The sequence below is a fragment of the Stegostoma tigrinum genome, chromosome 16 (genome assembly GCF_030684315.1).
Source record: "Stegostoma tigrinum isolate sSteTig4 chromosome 16, sSteTig4.hap1, whole genome shotgun sequence".
Lineage (NCBI taxonomy): Eukaryota > Metazoa > Chordata > Chondrichthyes > Orectolobiformes > Stegostomatidae > Stegostoma > Stegostoma tigrinum.
In genome coordinates this window covers 10,698,546-10,723,444 of record NC_081369.1, presented here as the reverse complement: position 1 = coordinate 10,723,444, position 24,899 = coordinate 10,698,546, and the positions used below count along the sequence as shown (strand labels likewise).

General features: G+C 39.1%; 1 protein-coding gene and 1 long non-coding RNA gene across 2 annotated transcripts in view; one reads left to right on the top strand and one right to left on the bottom strand.

Moving 5' to 3' along the window:
- Nucleotides 1-24,899, bottom strand: part of LOC125459916 (diacylglycerol O-acyltransferase 1-like) — a 128,357-nt gene that overhangs the window by 37,958 nt on the left and 65,500 nt on the right. The window contains exons 5-7 of the mRNA XM_059651601.1: nt 21,849-21,980; nt 21,660-21,749; nt 4,972-5,075 (exon numbers count right to left, since the gene is read on the bottom strand). Of these exons, the coding sequence (XP_059507584.1) occupies nt 4,972-5,075; nt 21,660-21,749; nt 21,849-21,980 (326 nt within the window). The remainder of the gene's footprint in view (nt 1-4,971; nt 5,076-21,659; nt 21,750-21,848; nt 21,981-24,899) is intronic.
- Nucleotides 1-24,899, top strand: part of LOC132210631 (uncharacterized) — a 117,670-nt gene that overhangs the window by 44,598 nt on the left and 48,173 nt on the right. The window lies entirely within an intron of this gene.

Here is a 24,899-nt window from a genome sequence, read left to right as displayed (position 1 = left end):
CCTACTTTGCTGACAGGGATTTGGACCAAGTGTGTGCAGTTAACACCCTTAAGAGTGTGCTCTGAGATATTTGTGACTGATGGATGTCTGGAGGAGCAAATGGTGAACTGGAATCATCAGGTAACCACTTTAATGTTCATTTTGAGAAGTGTCACTGTCTAGCTTCTATCTGGAAGGTCAGAGAATAGGAAACTGTGTTTCAATGGGATCAGATGATGTAATAATGAATGTTAGTTAATAGATGATATATAAAAATAGGCCTTTCGTCACTCACTAGTGAGAATCTTATCTTGCCATTCAAAGTTTGGTTGGAAAATGCAACATTTTGTTTTGAATGCTGGAAAGCTCGTCACTGTCGGTCTCACATAATTTTTCCAACTTTCTCACAAATGCCTACATGTTTAGGAGGGAGGGTTCCAGCCACTGTCTCAGTTTATGACACTTATTTCTGTAAAAGAGCAGAAAGAATAATATTGGATATTGTGCAATGTGCTTGGGTGATGCGGCTATTGTGGCTAAATAGCTGACGGCCTATGCAAGCTATGAATTGTGAGTGTGAGGTTGCAGCAGTGTTAAATGTGTAGCGCTGTCAGGAAACCATGAAGGTTAGATAATCTGTCATGATTGATCAGTGTTGTTGGTGGGTGAGAGATGGGGATGTGGAACTTCTGTATATATGTTATAATTCTGAAATATGGCATTTCATTGAACCTGACTGCACTCCACTCTATCTAGTCTACCGTATTTGCTGCTCACAATGCGGTCTCCTATTCACTGGGGAGAGAAAGAACAGATTGGGCAACCACTTTGTAGAACACTTACTTTCTGTTCATTAGAATAATTCCATGTTTCCAGTTGCCTGCCATTTCAACACACCAACATGAACCCTGGCCAACATTTCTGTCTCAGACCAGCTACAGGCTCCAATAAGTGCAAGTTGGAAGAACAGCATCTCATTTTCCACTTGGGAACCCTGAAGCTTTCATGATTCAATATAAAGTTCAATAATTTTAGAACCTGGACACCTTCTTCTATGTCTTTTACTCTTGTTCATTGTCCAAGCCATATCACGACTTGGGCTGCTTTTACTCCCATTTCTGCCTCACCCCATCTTCAGTGTATCTATCACTTTTTCCAAGCTACTAACAGCTCTGAAAAATGGTCACTGGGCTTGAAATAGTAACTCCACTTTTTCTCCATAGATGCTGCCAGACATGCTGAGTTTCTCCAGGAATTTCTGTTTCTCTATATAACAAAGCATTAAGTTAACCAATGTGCAAATGATTCAAGATAATTGTTTTGGATGTGAGTTTGCTCGCTGAGCTGGAAGGTTCGTTTTCAGACGTTTCGTCACCATTCTAGGTAACATCATCAGTGAGCCTCCGACGAAGCGCTGGTGTTATGTCCCGCTTTCTATTTATCTGGTTAGGTTTCCTTGGGTTGGTGATGTCATTTCCTGTTCTTTTTCCAGGGGATGGTAGATTGGCTCCAAGTCAATGTGTTTGTTGATGGAATTCCGGTTGGAATGCCATGCTTCTAGGAATTCTCGTGCATGTCTCTGTTTGGCTTGTCCTAGGATGGATGTGTTGTCCCAATCAAAGTGGTGTCCTTCCTTATCTGTATGTAAGGGTACGAGTGATAGTGGGTCATGTCATTGTGCGTCTAGTTGATGTTCATGTATCCTGGTGGCTAGCTTTCTGCCAGTTTGTCCAATGTAGTGTTTGTCACAGTTCTTGCAAGGTATTTTGTAGATGACGTTTGTTTTATTTGTTGTCTGTATAGGGTCTTTTAAGTTCATTAGCTGCTGTTTTAGTGTGTTGGTGGGTTTGTGGGCTACCCTGATGCCAAGGGGTCCGAGTACTCGGACTACTCAGACCCCTTGGCATCAGGGTAGCCCACAAACCCACCAACACACTAAAACAGCAGCTAATGAACTTAAAAGACCCTATACAGACAACAAATAAAACGAACGTCATCTACAAAATACCTTGCAAGAACTGTGACAAACATTACATTGGACAAACTGGCAGGAAGCTAGCCACCAGGATACATGAACATCAGCTAGCCACAAAACGACATGACCCACTATCACTCATATCCTTACATACAGATAAGGAAGGACACCACTTTGATTGGGACAACACATCCATCCTAGGACAAGCCAAACAGAGACATGCACGAGAATTCCTAGAAGCATGGCATTCCAACCAGAATTCCATCAACAAACACATTGACTTGGAGCCAATCTACCATCCCCTGAGAAAAAGAACAGGAAATGACATCACCAACCCAAGGAAACCTAACCAGATAAATAGAAAGCGGGACATAACACCAGCGCTTCGTCGGAGGTTCACTGATGATGTTACCTAGAATGGTGACGAAACGTCTGAAAACTAACCTTCCAGCTCAGCGAGCAAACTCACATCCAGAACCTCAACCTGAGCTACAAATCTTCTCAAAACTCGATAATTGTTTTGCTATGGTGCAGATTAGGCTAGTTAGGGAAAAATAATGTGGTGCTCATGAATCATTACAAATTATAGGGATCAGTAAAGATTATGTTTTACTTGGCAAGGCTATGAACATATATGGAGTTCATTGTTGCACACTAGATGCACTAAGGCTGTTAGGTAATTGCTTGATTTATTAAATGTAGCTTCACGAATTTTGATGACTGGGCTCAGCTTTGCCAGAGTGGGTCTTCCATTTCACACCCATGACTTCCTTCTTCCACAGTTTGCTCTTGCTTTCATCTTCTGCATGTTCTGTTGAAAAGTTACACAATACACAACAGACAATTCTATTGCTATAATTATAGGCCAGGATAATCATAAAGTGATCTCTTTGGAGATCTTGCTCAACTGCATTATCACACTTTTCCAGATCTGAATCATTACTTCAAGTTGGCCATGTGTGCTTAACCAAAATTCCAGCAGAAAGTTATGTAGAGGTTGAATCTTTAAATGTGGGAGATTTAGGACAAGAGAGCAGAAGAAATGCTTTCATATAGAAGGTTGTGAGGTATGGGAAAGAACACTGGAGCTGGTATCAAAAATGAGGCCAGGTCTATGTTGAGATTTTTTTAAATAGGTGGATGAAGAAAAAGGAATATGGATTTATGTAGTGGATTACAATTGTTTCTATGGAAGATAAACATCAATACAAATTTTAAATGAATGGGTTGTTTCCATGCTGTGATTTGTCAGATTTCGTCCTTGTTAACAAGTGGTCATTTAAACTATGCTGCAGCGAAAATCCTTAGTAACCAACAAGCAACCCTAATGTCTTTGTCCTTCATACAATGTTGGCACTATTGACTGTTAGAAGATCAAGAAATTGTGGACTGTCATGATAATGAGCACTTATGTACCGAATTCTGAACGTTGTATAATTTAATTCTGTGTATTCACTCCTATCCTCTGTAGTCACAGATCAGGTGGATAGTCATAATGTGATTATTTTTTCATTGATGAATTTTGTTGACGAATACAGTATTTTAGATTGATGACAGGGAATAGCCACACATACTGTTAATTATGTCTTGCACTCTAGAAAGAGCTGTCATATGGTGCAAGTGGATGAATCTTTTCCATTGCAACTTGCTTTTCATGGTAAAAGAATAAATCCATTGACCAAGCAAACAAGTATATTTGTGAACCTCTGATGCGAACATACACTGAAAAAGATGTGACAAAAATCTTCTTTGATGGCTTTCCTCTGTTATAGTCTATCAAGTGGGAAATTTGTGGTCAACAACTCACCTCCTGACTCCCAAAGTCTGCCACCATCTCTCAGGTGGATGTTGCAAGTGTGAGGAAATATTCGCCACTTGTCTGGCTGGTTTAGCTCCAATAATACAATTTCAATATGGATGGCGTGGTGGCTCAGTGGATAGTACTGCTGCCTCACAGTGCCAGGGACTCATCTTTTGGCAACAGTCTACACAGAGTTTGCACATGCTCCCTGCATCAATGTGGGTTTCCCCTTCTTCTTCATAGCACTGTGCATGTACCTCCCCAACTTGGGTGCTGCAGTTCATGAAGGCAACTTGTCACCAATTTCTCATGGGCAATAAGTGACCCAGTGTGGACATCCATTCCTCATGAAAATAAAATTCAAAAGAAGCTCTAATCTTCACAGCCCCTGCCAGCTGTATTGCTTTCCAAGGAATGATCCCAACTTTACATGCAATGGTGTGCACAGTTGTGCATAGTCTCCTTAATTTGAGTGGGTTGGGAACGATGTTCAGACATTTGTTCATAATATTGGAAGTACAAACAAAAATTCCAATTGACCATCTAAAATGTAAACATATCTATTTGGCATGCTTTGCCTGGTTCAGTTCTTTTATCAGGCACTGCCTTTTTGCTTCAGGCCTTGAGGAAGTCAACCTAGGTGTTTGTCAGAAACAGACAACAGCCTCATTTCAGTCAAATGGAAGTGAAATACTATGGATGCTGGAAATCTGGAACAAACACTAAAAATGCAAAAGAAACTCAGCAGGTTTGGCAACATTTGTGAAGAGGGAAATGTTTTGAATCCAGTATTACCCTTCTTCAGAATTGACAGTTATATCACCTACTCATTGGCACAGCCATTGTGTCATATGGGTGCTACTGAAATATTTAAATCTATAGACCTCACAAAAACATGCAATTCCAGCTTAATTGCATGAAGGTGGCGAAAGAATGGTCAACCCAGTGGCAATGCACAGATTTTTTTTCCTCCAAGTGTTAGCACATTGAACTACAGTGGTAAAATAAGCTGTGGATTGTGGAGTCTGATCCATCCTTATGAAGCAAAATTGTAGGGCACTAATTGCTTTTATGTCACTTAACACTGGGCCACAGTACAGCATGCACGAAAGCATGCAAACTGGTCATCCAACCACCCTCTCAGTCACAGGTTGCAGAAAGGCTTTTAAAAGAGTAAGAGAGTTTGCATTTTTGCATTTTGCATTTTGCTTCTCACCATTTCTAATAGTCGTCTCAGAAGGAAACGTATCCGTATTTTTGAGGATCTTGGAAAATTCATCTGGTAACAGAGTGTTGGTGCAAACAAAAAATAGTAAAGATCTAAAAAGAAGATTCAGAAGAAATTACATTTCATTGACTAATGATAAATAACGTTTAACTAAAGTTAGATTTTGCTTTATTTCATAATTGACTCCATAAGTACAGTAGCACTGACTGAAAATTTAGAAATATATACTTAATACTGAGTATACACTGTGATATTAGTGAATGAACCCACCAATTTTGTAATAAGATTTATTGTTTGTTTTCTTTTAAATAACAGTATTAAGTCAAATTCTAATATGATAAAATGCTATTTCAGCCTATAAAGCATAAAACAGTTTGTACAATTAAAGTAAAAACACAGAATGCTGAATTTAAAGGGTGTAAGCTTGCTAGAAAATCAAAATTAAATGTTATGTAAATACCTTCCTACAGTGAGTTACTGACCACACATGTGCAACCATGAAGAAGAGTTGAATGGATATCAAATGAGTTCCCACAAATATCACAGGAAGTACAGGATGAACCCAATAGGCCAAGCAGCATCTGAGGAGCAGGAAAGCTTGACGTTTCGGGTCGGGACCCTTCTTCAAAAAAGTGTCCTGACCCGAAACACCAAGCTTTCCTGCTCCTCTGATGCTGCTTGGCCTGCTGTGTTCATCTAGCTTCACATCATGTTATCTCAAATTCTCCAGCATCGGCAGTTCCTACTATCTGTCACAGGAAGTACATTTTGGTAACATTCTTCGGTGGATTTGTGGCTGGCTCTACAGTGGCATGACGAATAGTATAGAAGCAACTCAACTACACACTTTTCACCTAGGAATGTCTAAGAATGAAGTTTAGCAAAAGAAAAGTGGGTGATGAACTAGGTAGGAAAGGGTCACTAATCTATTGACTTATTGAGTCATTGACTTAAAAGCTGCTGTAAAGGAATATGTTTTCTGGAACATTTGGAGATTTTTCTTAATAATTCTGTAGAGAATCAACCATTGAACCAAAAAGACTGATGTTTTTGATTCCAGAAGATGTAGTTTAACACAGCTTCCGTGCAGTTAAGATTCTAAGGTATGTAAAACACATTAAGTGTAATGTCATAACCTAAGCCATCACTCAAATATTCATTTCCAGAACATGCATGGCCAGCAGGTGAAAAGCTTTGATACCTAACTAAAATTGTCCACATGCAACTAAGTGGTATTTCTATCAAGAGTGGGCTTGGGAGGTGTGGTTAGAGCAGATCTGACCCTACATGGCTTTAGAAAGCCTTTAGTATTCTGTATGCTCCTTTACAATAGCTTCTTGAGTTATTTCCAGTTGTTGTAAGCTAATTACTGGAAAGAAAGAAAAACTTGCATTCGTTTTTGCATGTTAACAAACACCGGAAGTCTCTTCACAGCCAATGGAATCCCAGTCTGGGGCTTGCGAAACATTGTTACAGAGTAAATGTAACAAGCTTGTTGTCTGCGCACAACAAAGTTGCTGTACACAATGTGCAAATGCGCACAACAAGCACCCAAAAACAGCAACGTTGTAACAATCAATTAACCTGATTTTCTGCTGTGGACTGAACAGTCAGTAATAATTAAGTCACTAGATAGACCTCCATTGGTCTTTTTAAAAATTGCGCCATGAAATCTGAGAGGTTAGCGCCCCAACCCAAGGTAACATCTCAAACAGGGCAGCAATCTTGTAGTACTACACTCAAGCATCACCTGAATTTTTGTGCTCATGCCCAGGAGTGGGGTTTGCATCATATCTTTTGATTCAGAAATGAGTGCCACCACCTGAGCCATAGCCAATAGTATCAGCAGTTAGTTTCTGTACAAGGGATTTAAAGTCTAAATCACCACAAAACTGGCATTTTTAGCAAGTAAGTTCAGAAGCTTCAGGGCATCAGGAGATCTTTTCCCATCTGGAAGATATTGCCATCAGTTGGTGGAAACATTCTTAGCCAAAATTTGCCAATGTATGAAAGTGTAGGGATTGATTACATTTTAATGTAGTTGCTTAACTGCATTCTCAATAAAGTTAGAATCTTCTGCACTGCAAGAGTCAACATGGTCAAATCCCCAAACTGCTAAGGAAACATGGGTTAGACTCATTAAGTGTTTCATCTAGTTCATCATGTTTAAGTTGCTGGGATCCTTGGAAGATTATAACAATGAGACTAGCTATTCACTCTTCACCTATTGTCATCTTCCTTTTTCCTCTCTTCTATCTTTCTTGTTCCTACGTTGAAGTTTATAGTCAAGTAACTGCATGCTAGCAAAGAGATCACTAGTTGAAACTACTAAGATCTCCTTTGATGGATAGAATCAGCACTGGTTCTGCATCAATGCTACTTCTGGAACATAATAGGAATGGTATTTTCACAATTCTGGACAGATTACAGGTAAAGATACTATTTCAGAGATCTTTCTCTCTTCTTCCATTGTATCATTCTTTTTGCCTCACCATCTATTTTCTCACTTGCATTTTAGGCATTGCCTGAAGCTACTTTTGTAGCAAATACACCACCTTCATCAAATTTTCCCCTTTGCTTTCATGAAATCATGATTCAACCTATCTCCTACTCTGAATTGTTCACCTACAGGATCTCAAAGCTGCATAAATCTCTCCAATGAAGCATTCTGTCTTATGTCAAATCACAATGATGTGTAGTTTAATACAGCTGTAACGTTGAAACTTTTCATCTTGCATTCTTCAAGTCAAATTCAAGAATGCCAAATTTCAAGTGATCACACAAAAATACGCTACAGGACAAAAGAATGTTAGTTGACAAGTCAACTCTGATTCATAAAGATTTTGGATGAGAAAGTAACAGGGAACCACAAGCTTCCCAAGCTCCCTGGTAATTCAAAAAATGGTATAAGGCTTGAACGCTTGTTTGCTTAATAGTGAAAGACAAAAAGCTTCAGCAACATCTTTTCAGTAATATGCTAGTTCTGAACTTACAACTACCTGAAAGCCTATTTATTTTATCTATCATTGAATTGGTCACTATAAATTATGTTTCGCATGCTGAAAGAGAAATATAACTTCAAAAGCAGATGATAACCAGTGCTTAGATAGAAAACTGAGCAAGGTTTTATTAAGTTGTTCTATCCCTACTGTGAACCTAGAAAGCTGAACAAGTTTTCTGGATTCAGACAGGGGATAGAACAACTTAATATTTTTAAAGACAGAACTGAACAAGCTGTGATTGTCATTTGGGGAACTCTGGTACTTAGGCTATTAACATTGTTTTGTTCCTGTCCTGGGAATATGAAACCTTCATGTGAGGAGATCGCTCTTTTAGAGACTACTTGCTGGGCAGATCTGTAACCTAGGGTGTCAACTCTGTAGATAAATTTTCCAGGCTCATTCCAGTCCTTCATTTCTTCTTGGGCCTCCGCATCTGATACTATTGAGTTGTGCTGTTCATGCAGGCAGAATGCCTGGCTTTAAATTACCAAAGCAGGTCTTCTTTAGAGAAGTTGAATTTGGGGTATGCTCTCATGACAATCAAAAGAAGTGCTGTAAGGAGACTCGGAAAGTTTCATTTAGGATCTTTGGACTAAACTTAGAGTCCTGAGAGAACTTCACCTGGTATCACTGCACCTAGCACAAATAACTATTGGTAAAGCCTTTTCAAGAGCAAGTGTGCATTAGATGCGGAAAGCGAATTTAAGGAGAGGAAATCCTGAGCCAGAAACTGCTCATTACCGTATGCATTATCAGCATTTTCTCAGCTTTTGCTTGATATGTCACTGATAACCTATATCAAACTCTGAATATTTCAGTTATCAAGGAGAGAAAATCAATTTGTAGGCTGGTTTTTGGTGTTGTGCACAAGAGAACTACCTAGTGAAGTCCAGTCAACTAAGGGTGTGAGAATTGCTGGCTGGGATAGAATTTATTGCCCATCTGCAAGTGCTGTTGAGAAGGTGTTGTTATGGGCCAGATCAAATACCCTCAAATGTATTAAGAAGATAACGCAGAATTAAACATTTTATTTTAAAAGCAAGTGCAAGGCGTTGCATTCCGGATGCAATTCGATTGGTCAAACTACCAAATTTGAAGCAAAACATACTTTATTCATAAACTATCGTCAAAATCCAACAAAAGAAAGAAGAAATTGGAATAACAACACCACTGGAAAACTTACCAGAATATTAAATTGCTTAACTACTAAATAGCAACTGTTCCAATATAGGAACATCCATAAACATACCCGTGACAAAAGAAAATTCAGAAAAACACATTCTCTCACATGCAACTCCAACACCAGGAGGAAGAACATCAAGAGAAAACTCTGAAAGACAGAGTGGCAGGGAAAGGTGTACTGCAGATTCCAAAACTAGCTTTAAGGCCCAGCAGCAACTGTGCTACTGAAAAACTAAAACTAAAAAACTTCATTCTGTGGGAACTTGCCCCACCCATTCAGGCTGTTTCAATTGTTCCTAATTTTAAAACAAAACCAAGGCCTCAGAAGTAGTTTACTTTCTGCACATTCAATAGACAACTCTCACCTCTGTCTTAAAACCTCTCTTCAAAAAAGCGTCAGGACAAAATAAACCTCTTAAAGCCACAGTATCATCACACGTCCTCCCTTGAAAAAAGGAACCATCAATATACAAAGATGGCTTCGTTTTTAAAAACCTTTATTCTCACATTAGTAGTACATTACAATGCATATACATGAAATTGACCTTAAACTTGCAAATATTCACTACAATAGACCATCTCACTCAGTTTTACCCTGCCACTGAATGACTCTGCCTTCCTTCACAAAGCTGTGACAACATGTTGACAATTATATTCTCTTGTCTTGCCACATGTATAATATTCAAACTGAATTGCTACAATAATAAGCTCCATCTAAACAGTCTGGAATTTTAATCCTTAATTTTTTCCAAAAACTTTAAGGGGTCATGATTAGTCTATATAATTGTCTCAGATGCATTACTGGCAATATAAGTGTTGAAATGTTGCAATGCCAACACTAAGTTCAAGGTCTCCTTCTCAATGTTGGAATACTTTTGTTGACAATTTTTCAATTTTCTGGTAAAATACCCAGTAGGTCAGTCTATCTTCTTGTCATCTTCTTGCAAGAGTACAGCACCAGCACCCAAATCACTCACATTGATAACTACCTTGAAGGGCTTGGCATAATTAGGTGTGGCTAACACTGGGGCAGTGGTTAACAGAGCATGCAGGCTGTCAAACACCTTGTGACATTCCTCTGCCAACTGAAATTTTCTGCTCTTCTTCAACAATTAAGTCAGTAGAGCACCATGCTGCAAACATTCAGTGATGGTGTAGAAACTCCTCAATAACGTTTGTTTTCACACCTCATGGGGCCATCGTTCCATAGCCAATCATTTGGCCCAGCAACATGACTCGGGTTTTTGCAAACTCATTCTAAGCCATTTTTATCACTTAGATCACCTCCTGAAGTTGATCAAACAATTCTAACAGATGCTCCAATTGTTCCTTCTGTGTGGGACTAAAAATCACCAAATCGTCCATGTATGCCACATAATTGGATAATCTCGAAATAATGGTTAGTCTTTGAAATGTTGCTGGCACATTTTTCATACCAAATGGCATGCCTTTAAACTGGTACAGTCCATTCGATGTCATGAAAGCCGAAATTTCCTTCGCTGTTCCAGATTAAGGTATGTGCCAGTATGCTCTGAATAAGTCTAACTTAGAAATATAAGTTGTTTATCCCACCTTCTTAGCATATTCTTCCAAATATGGAGTAGATATGAATCAGATTTTGCAAATGCATTGACTTTGCAACCGTCCACACTGAGACCCATTTCTGAAGAAGGGTCCTGGCCCGAAATGTCAACATTCCTGCTCCCCTGATGCTGCCTGGCCCGCTGTGCTCCTCCAGCTCTACACACTTTGTTATCTCTGACTCCAGCACTACCAGTTCTTATTATCATCAGGTATCATCTGGTTTTGGCGTTAAAATCATGGATGAGCTCAATTCACTGCAACTCACTTTGAGCATGTGTTCCAATTGTTTTTGAAATGGTGCCAACTTTAGAGTATTAAGTGTATGAGGTCTTTAGTTAATTGGATCAGCATTTCCTATATCTACATCATGCGTAATCAGATTAGTACGTCTCAGCTTAATCCCACATACCTCTCCATATGATTGTAAAAACTCTTTCCAGTAATTTCAATTTTCTGCTGGAAGACAACTCGATAATTTATCTCAATTTTTGAGAACTTCCTCATTGTCCAATTTAGTTTGAGGAATGTTCAATTCAGAATCATCTGAACTTGGATCTTCACTCCATGTTCTAACCAGTAACATATTCTCCTTTTGTTTTTCTTTCCTATCAAAATAGCTTTTGAGTATATTCACGTGACATACTCTGTGAGATTTCTTTCTATCTGACAGTCTTATTAAATAGTTCATGTCTCTCAATTTCCTTTTGATTTGATGAGGCCCACTAAATCTTGCCTTTAAAAGTTTACCTACCACTGGAAGTAACATTAACATTTTATTTCCACTTGTAAAATTGTGAATTTTTGATTTCTTGTCTGCTTTCTGTTTCATGACATGCTGTGCTACTTCCAAATGTTGTCTAGACAACTTCCCCACTCTATTTAATCTTTCCCAAAAATTTCACACTTAATCCAAATGTGTGGTCTCCAAACACTGACTTGCTAATTTCTCGTTCATTAATTTCAGTGGTCCTCTTAACCGATGCCCAAAAACTAATTCAAATAGATTGAATTTGGTAGATTCATTAAGTGTATGCCCCATAGTAAAAAGTACAAATGGAATTCCTATATTCCAAACTTCTGGATAGCCTTGACTATAGACCCTCAACATGGTCTTTAAAGTTTTATGCCCTGTTCTAATGCTACTTAAAATTCTGAATGGTACACAGTGGATTTGAATTGCTTAATTCCTAAGCTATCCATAACTTTCTCGAATAACTTTGCAAAATTTGACCCTTGATCCACTGTTTCTCTGAGGGTAGTCCGTATCTAGGGAAAAAAATTGAATAACTCTTCTATAATTCTTTTAGCTGTCATATTGCATAATGGAATGGCCTCTGGAAATCTAGTGGATACATCCATCGTAGTCAACAAATACTGATATCCACTTTTTGTTTTCGGTAGGAATCCTACGTAATTAATTATGACTCTTATAAAATGTTCTTAAAATGTGGGAATGGGTATTAAGGGTGCTGGTTTTATCACTGCTGAGGCTTTCCAATTACCTGTCAAGTAGGATATGTGTGGCAAAATTCAACCTTATCCTTACACAGTCCAGATCAATAAAAATACTTTTGTGTTCTAGCTTGAGTTTCTCTACCTCCCAAATGACCACCTATGGGTAATTCATGTGCCACCAGCAACACCTCCTTTCAATAATCCACAATAATGCAACTTGATGAACATCTATCGATTTCTCATCTGCCTGTTTATGTGATGATCTCCATTTCTCATCAAGATGTAAGTTTAAGATAATAACATTCTGGAATACACTCAGATTCTTCTTCTGTGTATGATTTTAGATGCAACTGTTTTAGATTTTCATCCATTGTAATTCAATTAATTTCCATGAACAAAAATTATCCACTCAGCCCTCCACCTCTTCTTTCTTTTCTCTGCCATTTGATCGAACATAATCTCTGATAAATGAACTTCAATTTCCCTATCTTTTTATTCTTTGATTTCCCCTCTTGTTTCCATCTGTGGCTTTATGACCTTATTACCACACAGTCAGGAAAAATCCCAGGATACACTTCCCGCAACACCTCAGTTGTCTGCTTTTCCACTGGTTTTTCAACCTTAGTTGGCAGCACGCTCACCTGTGAACCAGCTATATCATCCACACCAATCTGCCTATCTCCAGTGTTTACAGTCTTAGACAGTAATCATAGAAGCAACCATTGTATAGTTCTTGTAGAGCTAAATTCCAATCCACACATTGAACATACTTTAAGTTGTGCAGTGTAGCAATTCCACCATGCAAACTGGATTGATTTCCAATGGATCTGGAAACTCAAAACTGGGCATCCATGAAGCACTATCTGACAAGTGTGGCAGCAAATTTGTATTCAACCACAATCTGTAAACTCTTGAACTATACATTCCCTACTCTACCATTACTATTAGGCCAGGAGTTATTCCTGGTCCAATGAAAAGTATGAGAGGGCATATCAGGAGCAGAACAGACTTGTGCAAGAAAAAAAAGGTGTCAGCCCAAGTGAAGCTACAACACAGGAGTATTTGCATATATTCATGTGAGCAGCAGCTTGAAAGTTTGCAAGTACATAGACAGCACCTGAATTGAAACATTTGTATCAAAAGGCAGTAAGGTTATCAGGCCAGCAGCAGTTTTTACCAAGACAACAAGTTTTGAATTTAGCCAATCAATCTGAACCAGGCACTTAGAAAGCAAAAACCAATTAAATTTAAATCTGATGGTTCTTACAAGATAGGACCAATCCTATTATAAGATATATTGATATGTCATCAAGGTGACAAATGTAGGGAGAGTTCATGGAATCCTTACAGTGTAGAAACAGGCTATTTGTCCCAACAAGTCCACATCAATTCCTCCCACAGTCCAAAGATGTGCAGGTTAGGTGGATTGGCCATGCTAAATTGCCCGCAGTGTTCAGGGGTTATGAGGGCATGGGTCTGGGTGGGATGCTTCAAAGGGCGGTGTGCACTTGTTGGGCCGAAGGGCCTGTTTCCACACTGTAGGGAATATAATCCAATCTAATCAATTCACCGAACAGCACACAACCCAGATCCATCCCCCTACCCTTACCCGGTAACTCTGCATTTCCCATGACTAATCCCTTAATTTACACACCCCTGGACACTATGGGCAATTTAGCATTACCAATCCATCTAACCTGCACATCTTTGAACCATGGGAGGAATCTGGACCACCTGCAGAAACCTAAGCAGATACGGGGAGAACGTGCAAACTCCACACAGACTGTCACTGGAGGGTGGAATCGAACCTGGGTCCACGGCACTATGAGGCAGCAGTGCTAGCCACTGAGCCACCATGCCAACCAGTTGAGCAAAGACAGCAGAGCTAATTGCCATCGCCAGAGTTAACAGCCCTCAGCTCTCAAGACAGAATTGTTGGCTCTCACAGCCTACTCTATGTCTTAGAGAAAGCACCATCTCAAGAACAAAGGTACCTTCAGCACAACTAATGAATATTCCTCACAGAAGAATCAATGGAGAAGCATACTATTAGAATCTTGTTTCATTCAGGAATAGTTAGTAGTTAGAAGGGAATTATTCAATTTATTAATATTTTAGTCAATTTGCTTGAACTGTTAGAGTTAGATAAATAAATTATTACTTATTGTTTGTTAAATGAGTGTCAGGGATTTGTTTTATTTAACCACTAGAAGTTGCTGAAAGGCAGGTTGCACCATTTTTCACAATCCTTTTTAACAGATTACACAGCAAGGTGCTCCTCTTTGGGTGTTTTGGTTTTAATTCTCAGAGGGTGGGGAGGAATCCTCTGCTTTATAACAATATTCAATGGCATCACCGTCACTAAATTCCCAACAACCTTTAACAGCAGCTCTGTAAACTTGCAATCTCTGCCACCTAGAAGGACAAGGGTGGAAGATGCAAAAGAACACAGCAACTTGTAAGCTCCCCCAAAAGCCAAACACTTTCCTGACTTGGAACTATATTGCTGTTCCTTCACTGTCATTGGAAGTCATTTCCTAACAGCATTGTGTGCCTACAGTGTAGTAGTTCAGGAAGGTAGTTCACCATCAAATCTTCAATAGCAATTAAGGATTGCCAATAAAAGGTGGTCTGGCCAGTGATGCACACATATCACGAATGAATAAACCACAGATAATTCTTCAATATTTCATTGATCAGAATCTTAACTAGAACAGTCATGTCAACAGTGTGGAGCTGGAGGAACACAGCAGGTGAGGCACTATCAGACCAGCAAGAAAGTTGATGTTTTGGGTTCACACCCTTCATCATGATGAGTCCTGATTAGGGTGTAAACCCAAAACGTTGACTTTCCTATTCCTCTGATGCTACCTGGCCTGTTTTGTTCCTCCAGCTCTGCACTATATTGACTCTGACTTCAGCATCTGCAGTTCCCACTGTCTCACAGTCATGCAAACACTGTGTAACGAGAGATAATGGGAACTGCAGACGCTGGAGAATCCAAGATAATAAAGTGTGAAGCTGGATGAACACAGCAGGCCAAGCAGCATCTCAGGAGCTCTCTGATGAAGGGTCTAGGCTCGAAACGTCAGCTTTTGTGCTCCTGAGATGCTGCTTGGCCTGCTGTGTTCATCCAACTTCACACTTTACTGTGTAACGAGAGCCGGTTTAGCGGGTTGAGATTCTGTGGCAAGAAATTCACCACCGGACTCATCCAAACTTCTCCACCAGCTAGAAGTCACAAGTTAAGAATGTGAAGGAACACTCCCCATTTGCCTGGTTGTAGCACAATGTAACCTGCATGACTGGCACTCATCCACCATGATAAACATGCACTTCTTCCACCATTAGCACATCATTGATCTATAAGGAGCAATGGAACAACTCACCAAAGCTTATTTATAGAATCTTCCACACATTCCACCTCCCTGCCTATGAAAACAAGGGTAGCAGGTTGGCAGGAACATCATCACATGCAAGTTCTCCTCCAAATCACTGATCATCCTCACCTGGAAGTATATCGCCGTTCCTTCATCATCACTGAATCAAAATCCCCACCTAATAGCACTGTGTGTTTACCAATACCACTTATACTCCAGTGCTATAAGAAGACAGTTTACAACAGTTTCTCAAAAACAGTTATGGATAGGCAAGAATTGGCAGCGATGTCAGTGGCGTTCAGATCTTTCAAATTCCCACTGAACAGCATAATTCTCCCCAGTACACTCCAGCATTGCAAATGCTTTTCTCAAAGTGGATCTTTGTTCTGTGGCAACATCTAACCTCATATTACAGTAGCGAAACAAAAATACGAGCAAAGATATCACTTTCCATACTTAAAACAAGCTCGAATGTGGATGCCAACTGGATGATACTGGTCATAGTTTTGAGGACACCTGCAGCCTCATATTCCCTTATTTCATCAAAGCCCTCTGAAAATAAAAATGTTCAAGGTGGTTATCTCGAATATAGTCAAAAAATAGCAATTATTGACTCATCCAGTGCTTTTTCCTAGTATTAGTTGTCAACATGCAGCACAAGCAGGAATATATTAAATTAAGGCTGCATATTAAAGTTGCAGCACATCTTATCCATTGTTAAATTACTATGGATTATATCATTAGATTGTGAAATGCTTTTAAGCTTAAAGTTTCTTTGGAGTTGTGTCTGTAAAAGATTTCAGCTGTAACTTACAGCTGTAATGTGTGTTTCAGATATATATTGTCCATGCTAAGAGAGCTGTAAGACTATGCTGGGACTTGACATGAGTCAACAGTAAAGATATTATAGTTTGTGTGCTAATGGAACTGTGTTGATGTCAGGTAACTTGCAAATAATTCATTATATGCTTAACTGGCAGCTTATGAGCACACCATATCACTTCTATATGTTGTCAATTATTATGGTTAACATCAGTGTGCCTGGATATATCTAGATATTCTGCTGTTTTGCCTTTCATTGAGGGTGCTATGGAGTACAAATGGATCAATCCTCATCATGCAGCAGCTACTTCAGCCCTGTACTACTCCATTATTAGCTTAGACACTGTTTCTGCTTGCATACTATTATGTCAGCCACTGGGTTTTCCAGCCACTTTATTTTAAGAGCCCAAATAGCTTTTGGAGAGACTGAAGTGTACATTCAAAATATCTACACAATCTTTCAAAAGCCAATAAAATGCAGCTACAACTTAACCCAAAATATTTTTAAGCATTTTATCATGAGGATTCAGCATCAGACTCAAGGTGCACAATTTTTTACAGGTAATTAGAGTCTTGCTTGTCAGCTGGTGAACCAGAGACACCTACTTTGCTTCCTTTGAGCAAGGCCCATTAAACCGTGAGCCAAAAATGCAGTGGAGAGTCAGCAGCAGTCATTTGTCCAGAATCAGGACACAAAGGGCGGCAGTTGCGTGTACTGCAAGCTGCTGGGCAGAGGCTGGCAAGTCTTATGCTCAGCAGTGTTGAGGTGCGGAGTTATCTGCTGCAGTTCTGACACCTACTGTATGTCCAAGATGAGCAAGTGATCCAGACCACAGGTTGGCAGATGTCGTTTTTGAAGGGTTAGGGTAAGAAATACAGGGTGTGTATCGGGAATCATCAGCAAGATGTGGGAGGGCTGACTCCCAGTGAGCCATCCAAACATACTCTACAGATGGCAGAAGGCTCTACCCCAAATGGGCAGTACCCCAGCTGAACTGTTTAATTCTTTGTTACACGTGTCATTGACATTTGACAAAGTCCCAGACATAAATCCAAACTCAGCCGTGCAATGTCCAGGAGATAAATATCCTGCTGGAACTTCAGTGAAAACCGTGGAGGAATGGCATTAAAAAAAAGCTTAGTCTTTTTTCCACAGTTTCTACTGATTCCCAACCAAATTTATGGCGGAAGATAGAAGTGCCCCTGCATAAACTGCTGCTTCCAGATTTTATGATAAATTTTAAAATTCCTGGTTATGCAGCAAATAAAGTGTCTTAAAACGTTTAAGTGATAATTCGTATCAGCTGGCACTTGCGTCCCTGGATTTCATGGGAACATTGTTTAACTGTCATTTGAAACCATAGGATAGATTAACTAGAATCTCTTTAACTAAGAGGGACGTTCTAAATCAAATTTCGCTTTGTAATGCTGATGGAAAGAAAAAGCAGAATTGAAATTTTGCATTCTTTATTCTCATTCGTCCATTCTCCTGATTACAAATTGATTTGCACTCTGCTTTTCCCATCCTGATCATCTAAGGAGACAGTGAATGGGGATGCAAGGCCAGAACTGTGGCTTTTAGCAGGCCCCTCATTTCCAATGGTGGATCTCTCCATAAAGCACTGAATGCATTTGAATGAGGGGTCTTCCCCAAGAGGGCATCACCAGAGTTTGCTTGTCATGCTCTTGCACAGCCAGCCCCCTGCACACTATTGGGTTAGTAGCAGCAATGATGGGAAAAGGCCATCAGTGGGCATTACTTCAACTGAGCCTCCTGTTGTATGACTTAATCATGGTGGAGGCAGCCACTCTCGCATCAGATTAAATGCCCACCCACAATCAAATGCACCATGGGAAAGGCACAAATATCCATCCATAGAACCAGGGGTAGGTCATTGACCCCTTGAGCTGTTTCTCCATTCAATTTTATCATGCTTGATCTATGACCTCACTCCATGTACAGTACCCTCCTTAGCTTCATATTCTCTGATACCTTTAGCCTATCAATTTCGGTTTTAAAGTTAACAAATGATCTGTATCAATTGCTGTTTGCAGATGACAATTCCAAATCTTTACTACTTAAAATTGTTTCCTATTTCTCTCCTGCAAGTTCTAATTCTAATTTTTAGACAAAACCACCTCATGCTATATTCCTTAACTGGTGAAAATAATTTATTTTATCTTTTCCCCTTAATATCTTAGAAATAGCAACCATACCATCACTTAGCTTTCCTAAATCCAAGGAGTACATTTTTTGTTATTTTCTAGACAACCTGCATAGAGATCTTATTGCACATCTCTGGGGCAGATGGGGGTTGAACCCCAGCCTCTTGGCTCAGAAGCAGGGAGACTATCACTGCACCACAAGATCTCGAGAGAGTACATTCATAGATTATATAATGCATTTCCATAATTTGACCGGTGGAGTCCAGGTATCATACTGGCAATGCTACACTGCATTCCTGCCTCTTCGCTTATATTCTAAGGTGTAGCGCCGAAAACCACTCTCTGTATTGCAGGTGCGCTATAGTCAGGGAATTGTATAGCTTAAGCGTGGCTTCTACAATTAACACTTCAATAAAATCAAATTGATAAAGTTTAGCCTATTCAGTTAATCTACTAACAGTTGGAAATTGCTGGAAAAATGACAAAGTTTGCTAAAGCTTCTTAGCTTACTCTCATTACAACAATTCACAAGAATACCAATCCTAAATTGCTTGTTAGCATAATTCTTCACACACTCAGAATTATCCAGCAAAGCCTGAGCATAACTTGAAGCTGGCTATTTCGCCGATACTGAATAGTATCAATATAAGTGACATTTGCAACTTAAAGCATGTTACTATCAAATCAAAAAGACGTTCAGCCTATCGCACAGAAGAGTAACGTGGTTTAGAAATTTCAGTGTGCTGTCACATATCTGGGTTACACATCCCAAAGACTGGCAATTGTATCAAACAGCATTTCTCTTCTACATTTTACAACATAAAATACATTGATCATACAAAATCAACATACACTTGCAAAACTTAACACAGTGTCCAACATTAAATATGATTCCACAATTGGAAAATGTTTAAAAATCAAAAGAACCACAGATGCTGTAAATCAAGAACAAAAACAAAGTGGCTGGAAAAGCTCAGCAGGTCTGGCAGCATCTGTGAAGGAGAAAACAGAGTTAACATTTCAAGTCTGGTGACCCTTCCTCAGAACTTGGAAAATATCTGCTGGATAAATGTGCAAGAAATTACATTGACAACCAATTTAGGATTCTCAGTCAGATTTCCCCTGTGTACTGGAAAATGCATAAATTAATAAGACTGACTCCATTTGTTGCAGACAAATACTGTACATGTTTCAACACAACAAGACAGGTGACAGCCATTTGCTGCTTCATTTCTACAGGCAGTGCCTTGACTGAAGTCAACTTCCTGGTTTGAAATATTAACAAAACATGGCAGTACGGTGGCTCAGTGGTTAGCACTGCAGCCTCACAGCTCCAGGGACCCAGATTCGATTCCAGCCTTGGGTGGCTGTCTGTGTGGAGTTTGCACATTCTCCCTGTGTCTGCGTGGGTTTCCTCCGGGTGCTCCGGTTTCCTCCCATGTCCAAAGCTATGCAGGCTAGGTGGATTGGCCATGCTAAATTTCCCGTAGTGTTCAGGGGTATGTGGATTATATGTGAATGGGTCTGGATGGGATGCTTCAAGGGGTGGTGTGGACTTGTTGGGCCGAATGGCCTGTTTCCACACTGTAGGGAATCTAATCTAAACTGTCAGTCGTCATTGCCTGGTACATTCTTAATGGCAAAACTGCTACAAATCAATGTCAGTATGCCAACCAATCAGCATTCTCTTTCCATTTAAATAATGATTTCCCCTTACACTGGTATTCTTGTGAGTTGTCCTGATGACTGCAAGATGAAAAGCTTCAAAAAAAGTATCATTTTTTCAACAATTCTGAAGTTCCACGCAGGCATAGAACTTCTACCAAAATTGCTTTTTAATTTTATGCGTCCACTTATATTGCTAATAATGTGTTTTTTTATATGTCAAAGGTAAATTTGAATGACTTCCTATTTCACCATCTATGACTTTGTTGTATATCATGACTTGCGGAGGTCCTAATACAAACTGATGCTGATACCACTAATCGCATCTTTCCAATCGGAGTATCTTCCCATTATATCTGCTTTCTGCCTCCCTCTGCACATTAAATTTCCTAACTGGATAAATAATTTGCTTAGATTCAATTCCATGAACTACAGGTTAGCTAACACTTTTTTTTATGAAGAATTTATCAAATGGTTTCTGGAAGCCCACTAAAATAACATTGACATTCTCCTATCCACTATTTTAGTAATTCAAAAAAGTCAATCAGATCCATCAGATATGACCTGCTGTTTCCCAATCCCACATACTCTTATGTTCTTTGCTGTGTTTATTGCATTTTCACTGACAGGCTAAAAATGAAGTAAGTTGCTTCAATAATTTATGCCCTACTTACCGGTCACAACCGTGCACATACTCCCAGTACATGTTGAGTACCTTTCCCTGTGCCTACTCTCCAGAATGTACCTTTCTCCCACAGTAACAGCCCTACCTTCAAAACTCTAGATTCTTATCATCCCTTACTGCTCCCATAACATTGGACCATCATTTGTAAATTCTCAACACTCTCAAATTTCCTCACATCACTCCAACAATTAAAGATTTCTTCACCTATATATCCCAAATCCCAAAATTCCTATTTCCTCATTTCCCAACCACACCATCCTTTCAATATTGCAATATCTTACTTCTCCTTCCCACCATTATTTAAACTTCAGCAATTCTACTTATAATCTATACCAGCTTTCCTAAGATAATTCTCTGGATTCTAGGTTTTAATACAAGATATAGTGCACAAGAGATTTAATGAATTATACACCTAAACAAGTACATTAATAGTCAAAGGTATTAATGTATAATTTTGACAAGAATCACGTAACTTTGCAGAAAAGAGTTCCCATGTTCTAAAAACTATCCTGTTTGAATACATGACAACACTTACTTCTAATATGAACAGAACACGGAACCCTTAGCTTTACGCTTTAGCTTAAACTCTCATACTTGTCACTAAAGCAATCTAGATAAATATGAATTAAAGTTGTGTTTTCTTACACTAAGTCACCAATCCCTTTTTCCACAGTAATCAAACAACTGCACTCATTATTTTACACCTGTGAAAAGAACGAAGGATAAAATCTGTACCTTTTACTGTCAAGTTGTCTGGAAAGGTAACCAGTTGCTGTGGATTGCCCCCAGCAATGTTGCCTGGATCAGATGCACATGATGAAATACCTGCAAGAGCATCAGGATTAAACTAATCATTAGGATAACATAAAGCAATCTAAAAGAACACAATTGTTATACCTCTGAAGATATTCAAATTTCATATACCTGGATGTTTTATAGCTGATTTTAGACCTAAAGGTGCCCATTCTTCACGAAGCCACCTATTCACCTCATGGTATGAATACAGTTTCATGAATATGATAGTATGTATGGCTAGGACCAGAGCTGATCCAACTGCTTGCAGGAATGACACAAAGGCAAAAAAGGAAAGAATGATAAGCAACACATAAAAGACTACTGTCTTATGAATATTCAATTGGCAATGAGTGTCCACAAAGTTGCAGGAAAAATCAAGGTATCAAATATCAAACTACCATTTTATGCAAATTTCACAATATATATAATGAACAATTTAATATTTAACGGTTGATAGTTTTGTTTTCCATTGTTATGATGACATTTTGATTTGTTGTTCATTTATACAATACAGACATGACTTTGTTGGCCCTGAGGGGGCTTGGTCGAGTGGAGAATCTGGAATCGGGGTAAATTTAAAAGGGGCCAATTTAAAAAGAAGTGAGACAAAAAATTTCTCAGAAAAGGTCAGGAACTCTGTGGAACTTTGGAACTCGGTTTCTAAAAAGGCATCGGAAGCAGAGTCTTGGCATATTTTTAAAGTGGAGATGAGTCAATTCTTGGTAGGCAAGGGTGATGATGGTTACTAGGATTATCTGGCTGTGGCAGGAATGTTGATTCAATCATCAACTGGCCAATCAAATCTCTTTTGAAGTACTATCCAGGATAAAAGAAATGCTCACCAGGATTCTTTAATGAACTCAAAATAATCTATTCATTTTAACACCATTCATCTTAAGATAAGTGGGAAACACTGGTTAATGTCTAAGACAAAACTATACCTCTGAATTAAAACTATATCGCATGAATCACAAATATAGATGCTATCAGAACACAAAATAAATTTCTACAGGGAGGATGTTTAGAAAAAAAAGGACAAAAGGAAATAAGCAATCCTCTGGGTCAAGGTTCCTAATATTGAAAAAAAATTGATGACTTCTCATGATCAACTGGGTTTCCTGTCAATGAAATCTAATTGCTGCAACTGACAGAAGATCTTGAGTTGAGTCTGAAATCAATACAGATCTGAGCCTTTGAAAAGTGGCCACATTTCATCGTCCCAGGATTTACAACATAGCCATGGCGGTATTGTGCCTTTAGAAGGGATTTGTTCTGTGCAGTTTCTCTTGCAGAGAGGTGTTGCCAGTGGTGACGGAATGTCTGCTTCAGAAGCATTGGGTAAACAGCTTTGAGCTGTTCTTTTTAACTAGACAAAAAAAAAGATTGGTTGGAATCAGGCTGACACAGACCCAGGGTTTTAGTTTTGCTTTCAGTTGAAATCGGGAGTTTAAAGCTGACAGATACTGCTGACTGCAGCAAAAAAAGTAGAGCGCTCGCTCAGCTGCTAGATTATTTCTTTCAGTGTTCCTTTGTCCTGGATTGCAGATGAGAAAATCTGTTTCACTTACTTTGTCATTGCCAATGTGTGTTTATATTGCTGTATTGGAAAAGTTTATTATTAGTAGTTAAATAATATATATTTTAAGCATTTCAGGAGGGTTAATGTTATGCCAATTTTTTTTGTTGTTTGTATTTAAACTGTGTTACAACAATAAGCTGTGTTTTGCTTGAAACCTTGTAGTGGACCAATCAAACCATATTTGGTACACAGTGCCTCACATTTGCCTTTAAGTAAGATAAAAGTTAGAGTCTCAGCTATCTCCTTGATATAGCTTGAGCGGGCTTGATCTGATCCAATATCAACAGGAAAAACATTCAGATGGAGTCAGACTAGATATGAGGAGACATTGCAAGAGCGGATTTTAAAAAAACATATTTGGGATTTAGCTCAGTATATTAGAAAGGTCTATTGAGGAAATCTGGAGAAATGTTTTAATAAAGTTATTTTGATAGTCATTTTGAATCTTCACTAGAGGATATTTGCCATTGGAAAGGAGCTTAAAGATTGGTGTTAAATAAATTTCTGATACCACAGTATTGGACCCTGAGATGAGCGTTCCAATGGGCATAGTATATTTTTGAGGAAGTTCCTCCTCCAGTAAGGAGGAGAATGAGAGGGGAGAAGTTCACCAAGGGCCAGAAGGTTATGGAACCTGCTGCTGAGCGAGGGCTTGTTGTGAAGAAGCAATGTCAATGGGCATGCATCTGTAGATGAAGACACCATGCTGCCAACACAGCACACTGGCAAAAGACACACGTATCTCCAAATGTCAGATTGCCAGAAGACTATGGGCTAAATTTTGGCAGGAATCAGCTAAGTGTCAATTTCACGGTGTTCCATGGATGGAGTCACTGGTGAGCCCTAGTGGGTATTCTCTGATGATTTTCCACATTTTTCCTCATCAGATATGTACAACATCTCTATGGTGTCCTGCTTACTCTGTCATGCACTCAACAATGGCAGAAGTACTTGCCACTATGAAGACCTTCTGGGATTATCAGCACTGGTGTAATTTTTAAAGTTCAGGTATGCAATGGATCACGTCAGAAGCTGTCCTTCATAATACAGGGGAATGGAAGAAGAAAATTCCTGTTGGCACATAGCTGGCATAGGTATCACATCATTGCAAGTATAAGTTTAATACTACAGCTACAAGCGCAGGTCAGAAGCTAGGTATCCTCTAGCAAATAATTTACCTCCTGACTCACCAAACTAAGTCCACCATCGACAAGGCACAAGTCAGGTGTGTCATGGAATACTCCTCTTTTGCCTAGATGTGTGCAGCTCCATATTGGATTAAACATTAAACATTAAAAAAACTTGCAAAGCAGCCAACTTGGCTGACACCACATCACAAACATTCTCATTGACATTGTCAGTACTGAGCATCATCTACAAAATGCACTGAAAAAATTCAACACTCCTTCCAAACCCAGAACCACTACTATCTGGAAGGAGAAGGGCAGCAAATACATGGGAACACCACCACCTTCAAGTTCTGCTCCAAGTCATTCACAGTCTTGACTTGGAAAACTCTTCAGTATCAATTGTCAAAATTCCCAAACTCTATCCTTAACATATTGTGGGTGTACATACACCAAATAGATTGCACAGTTTAA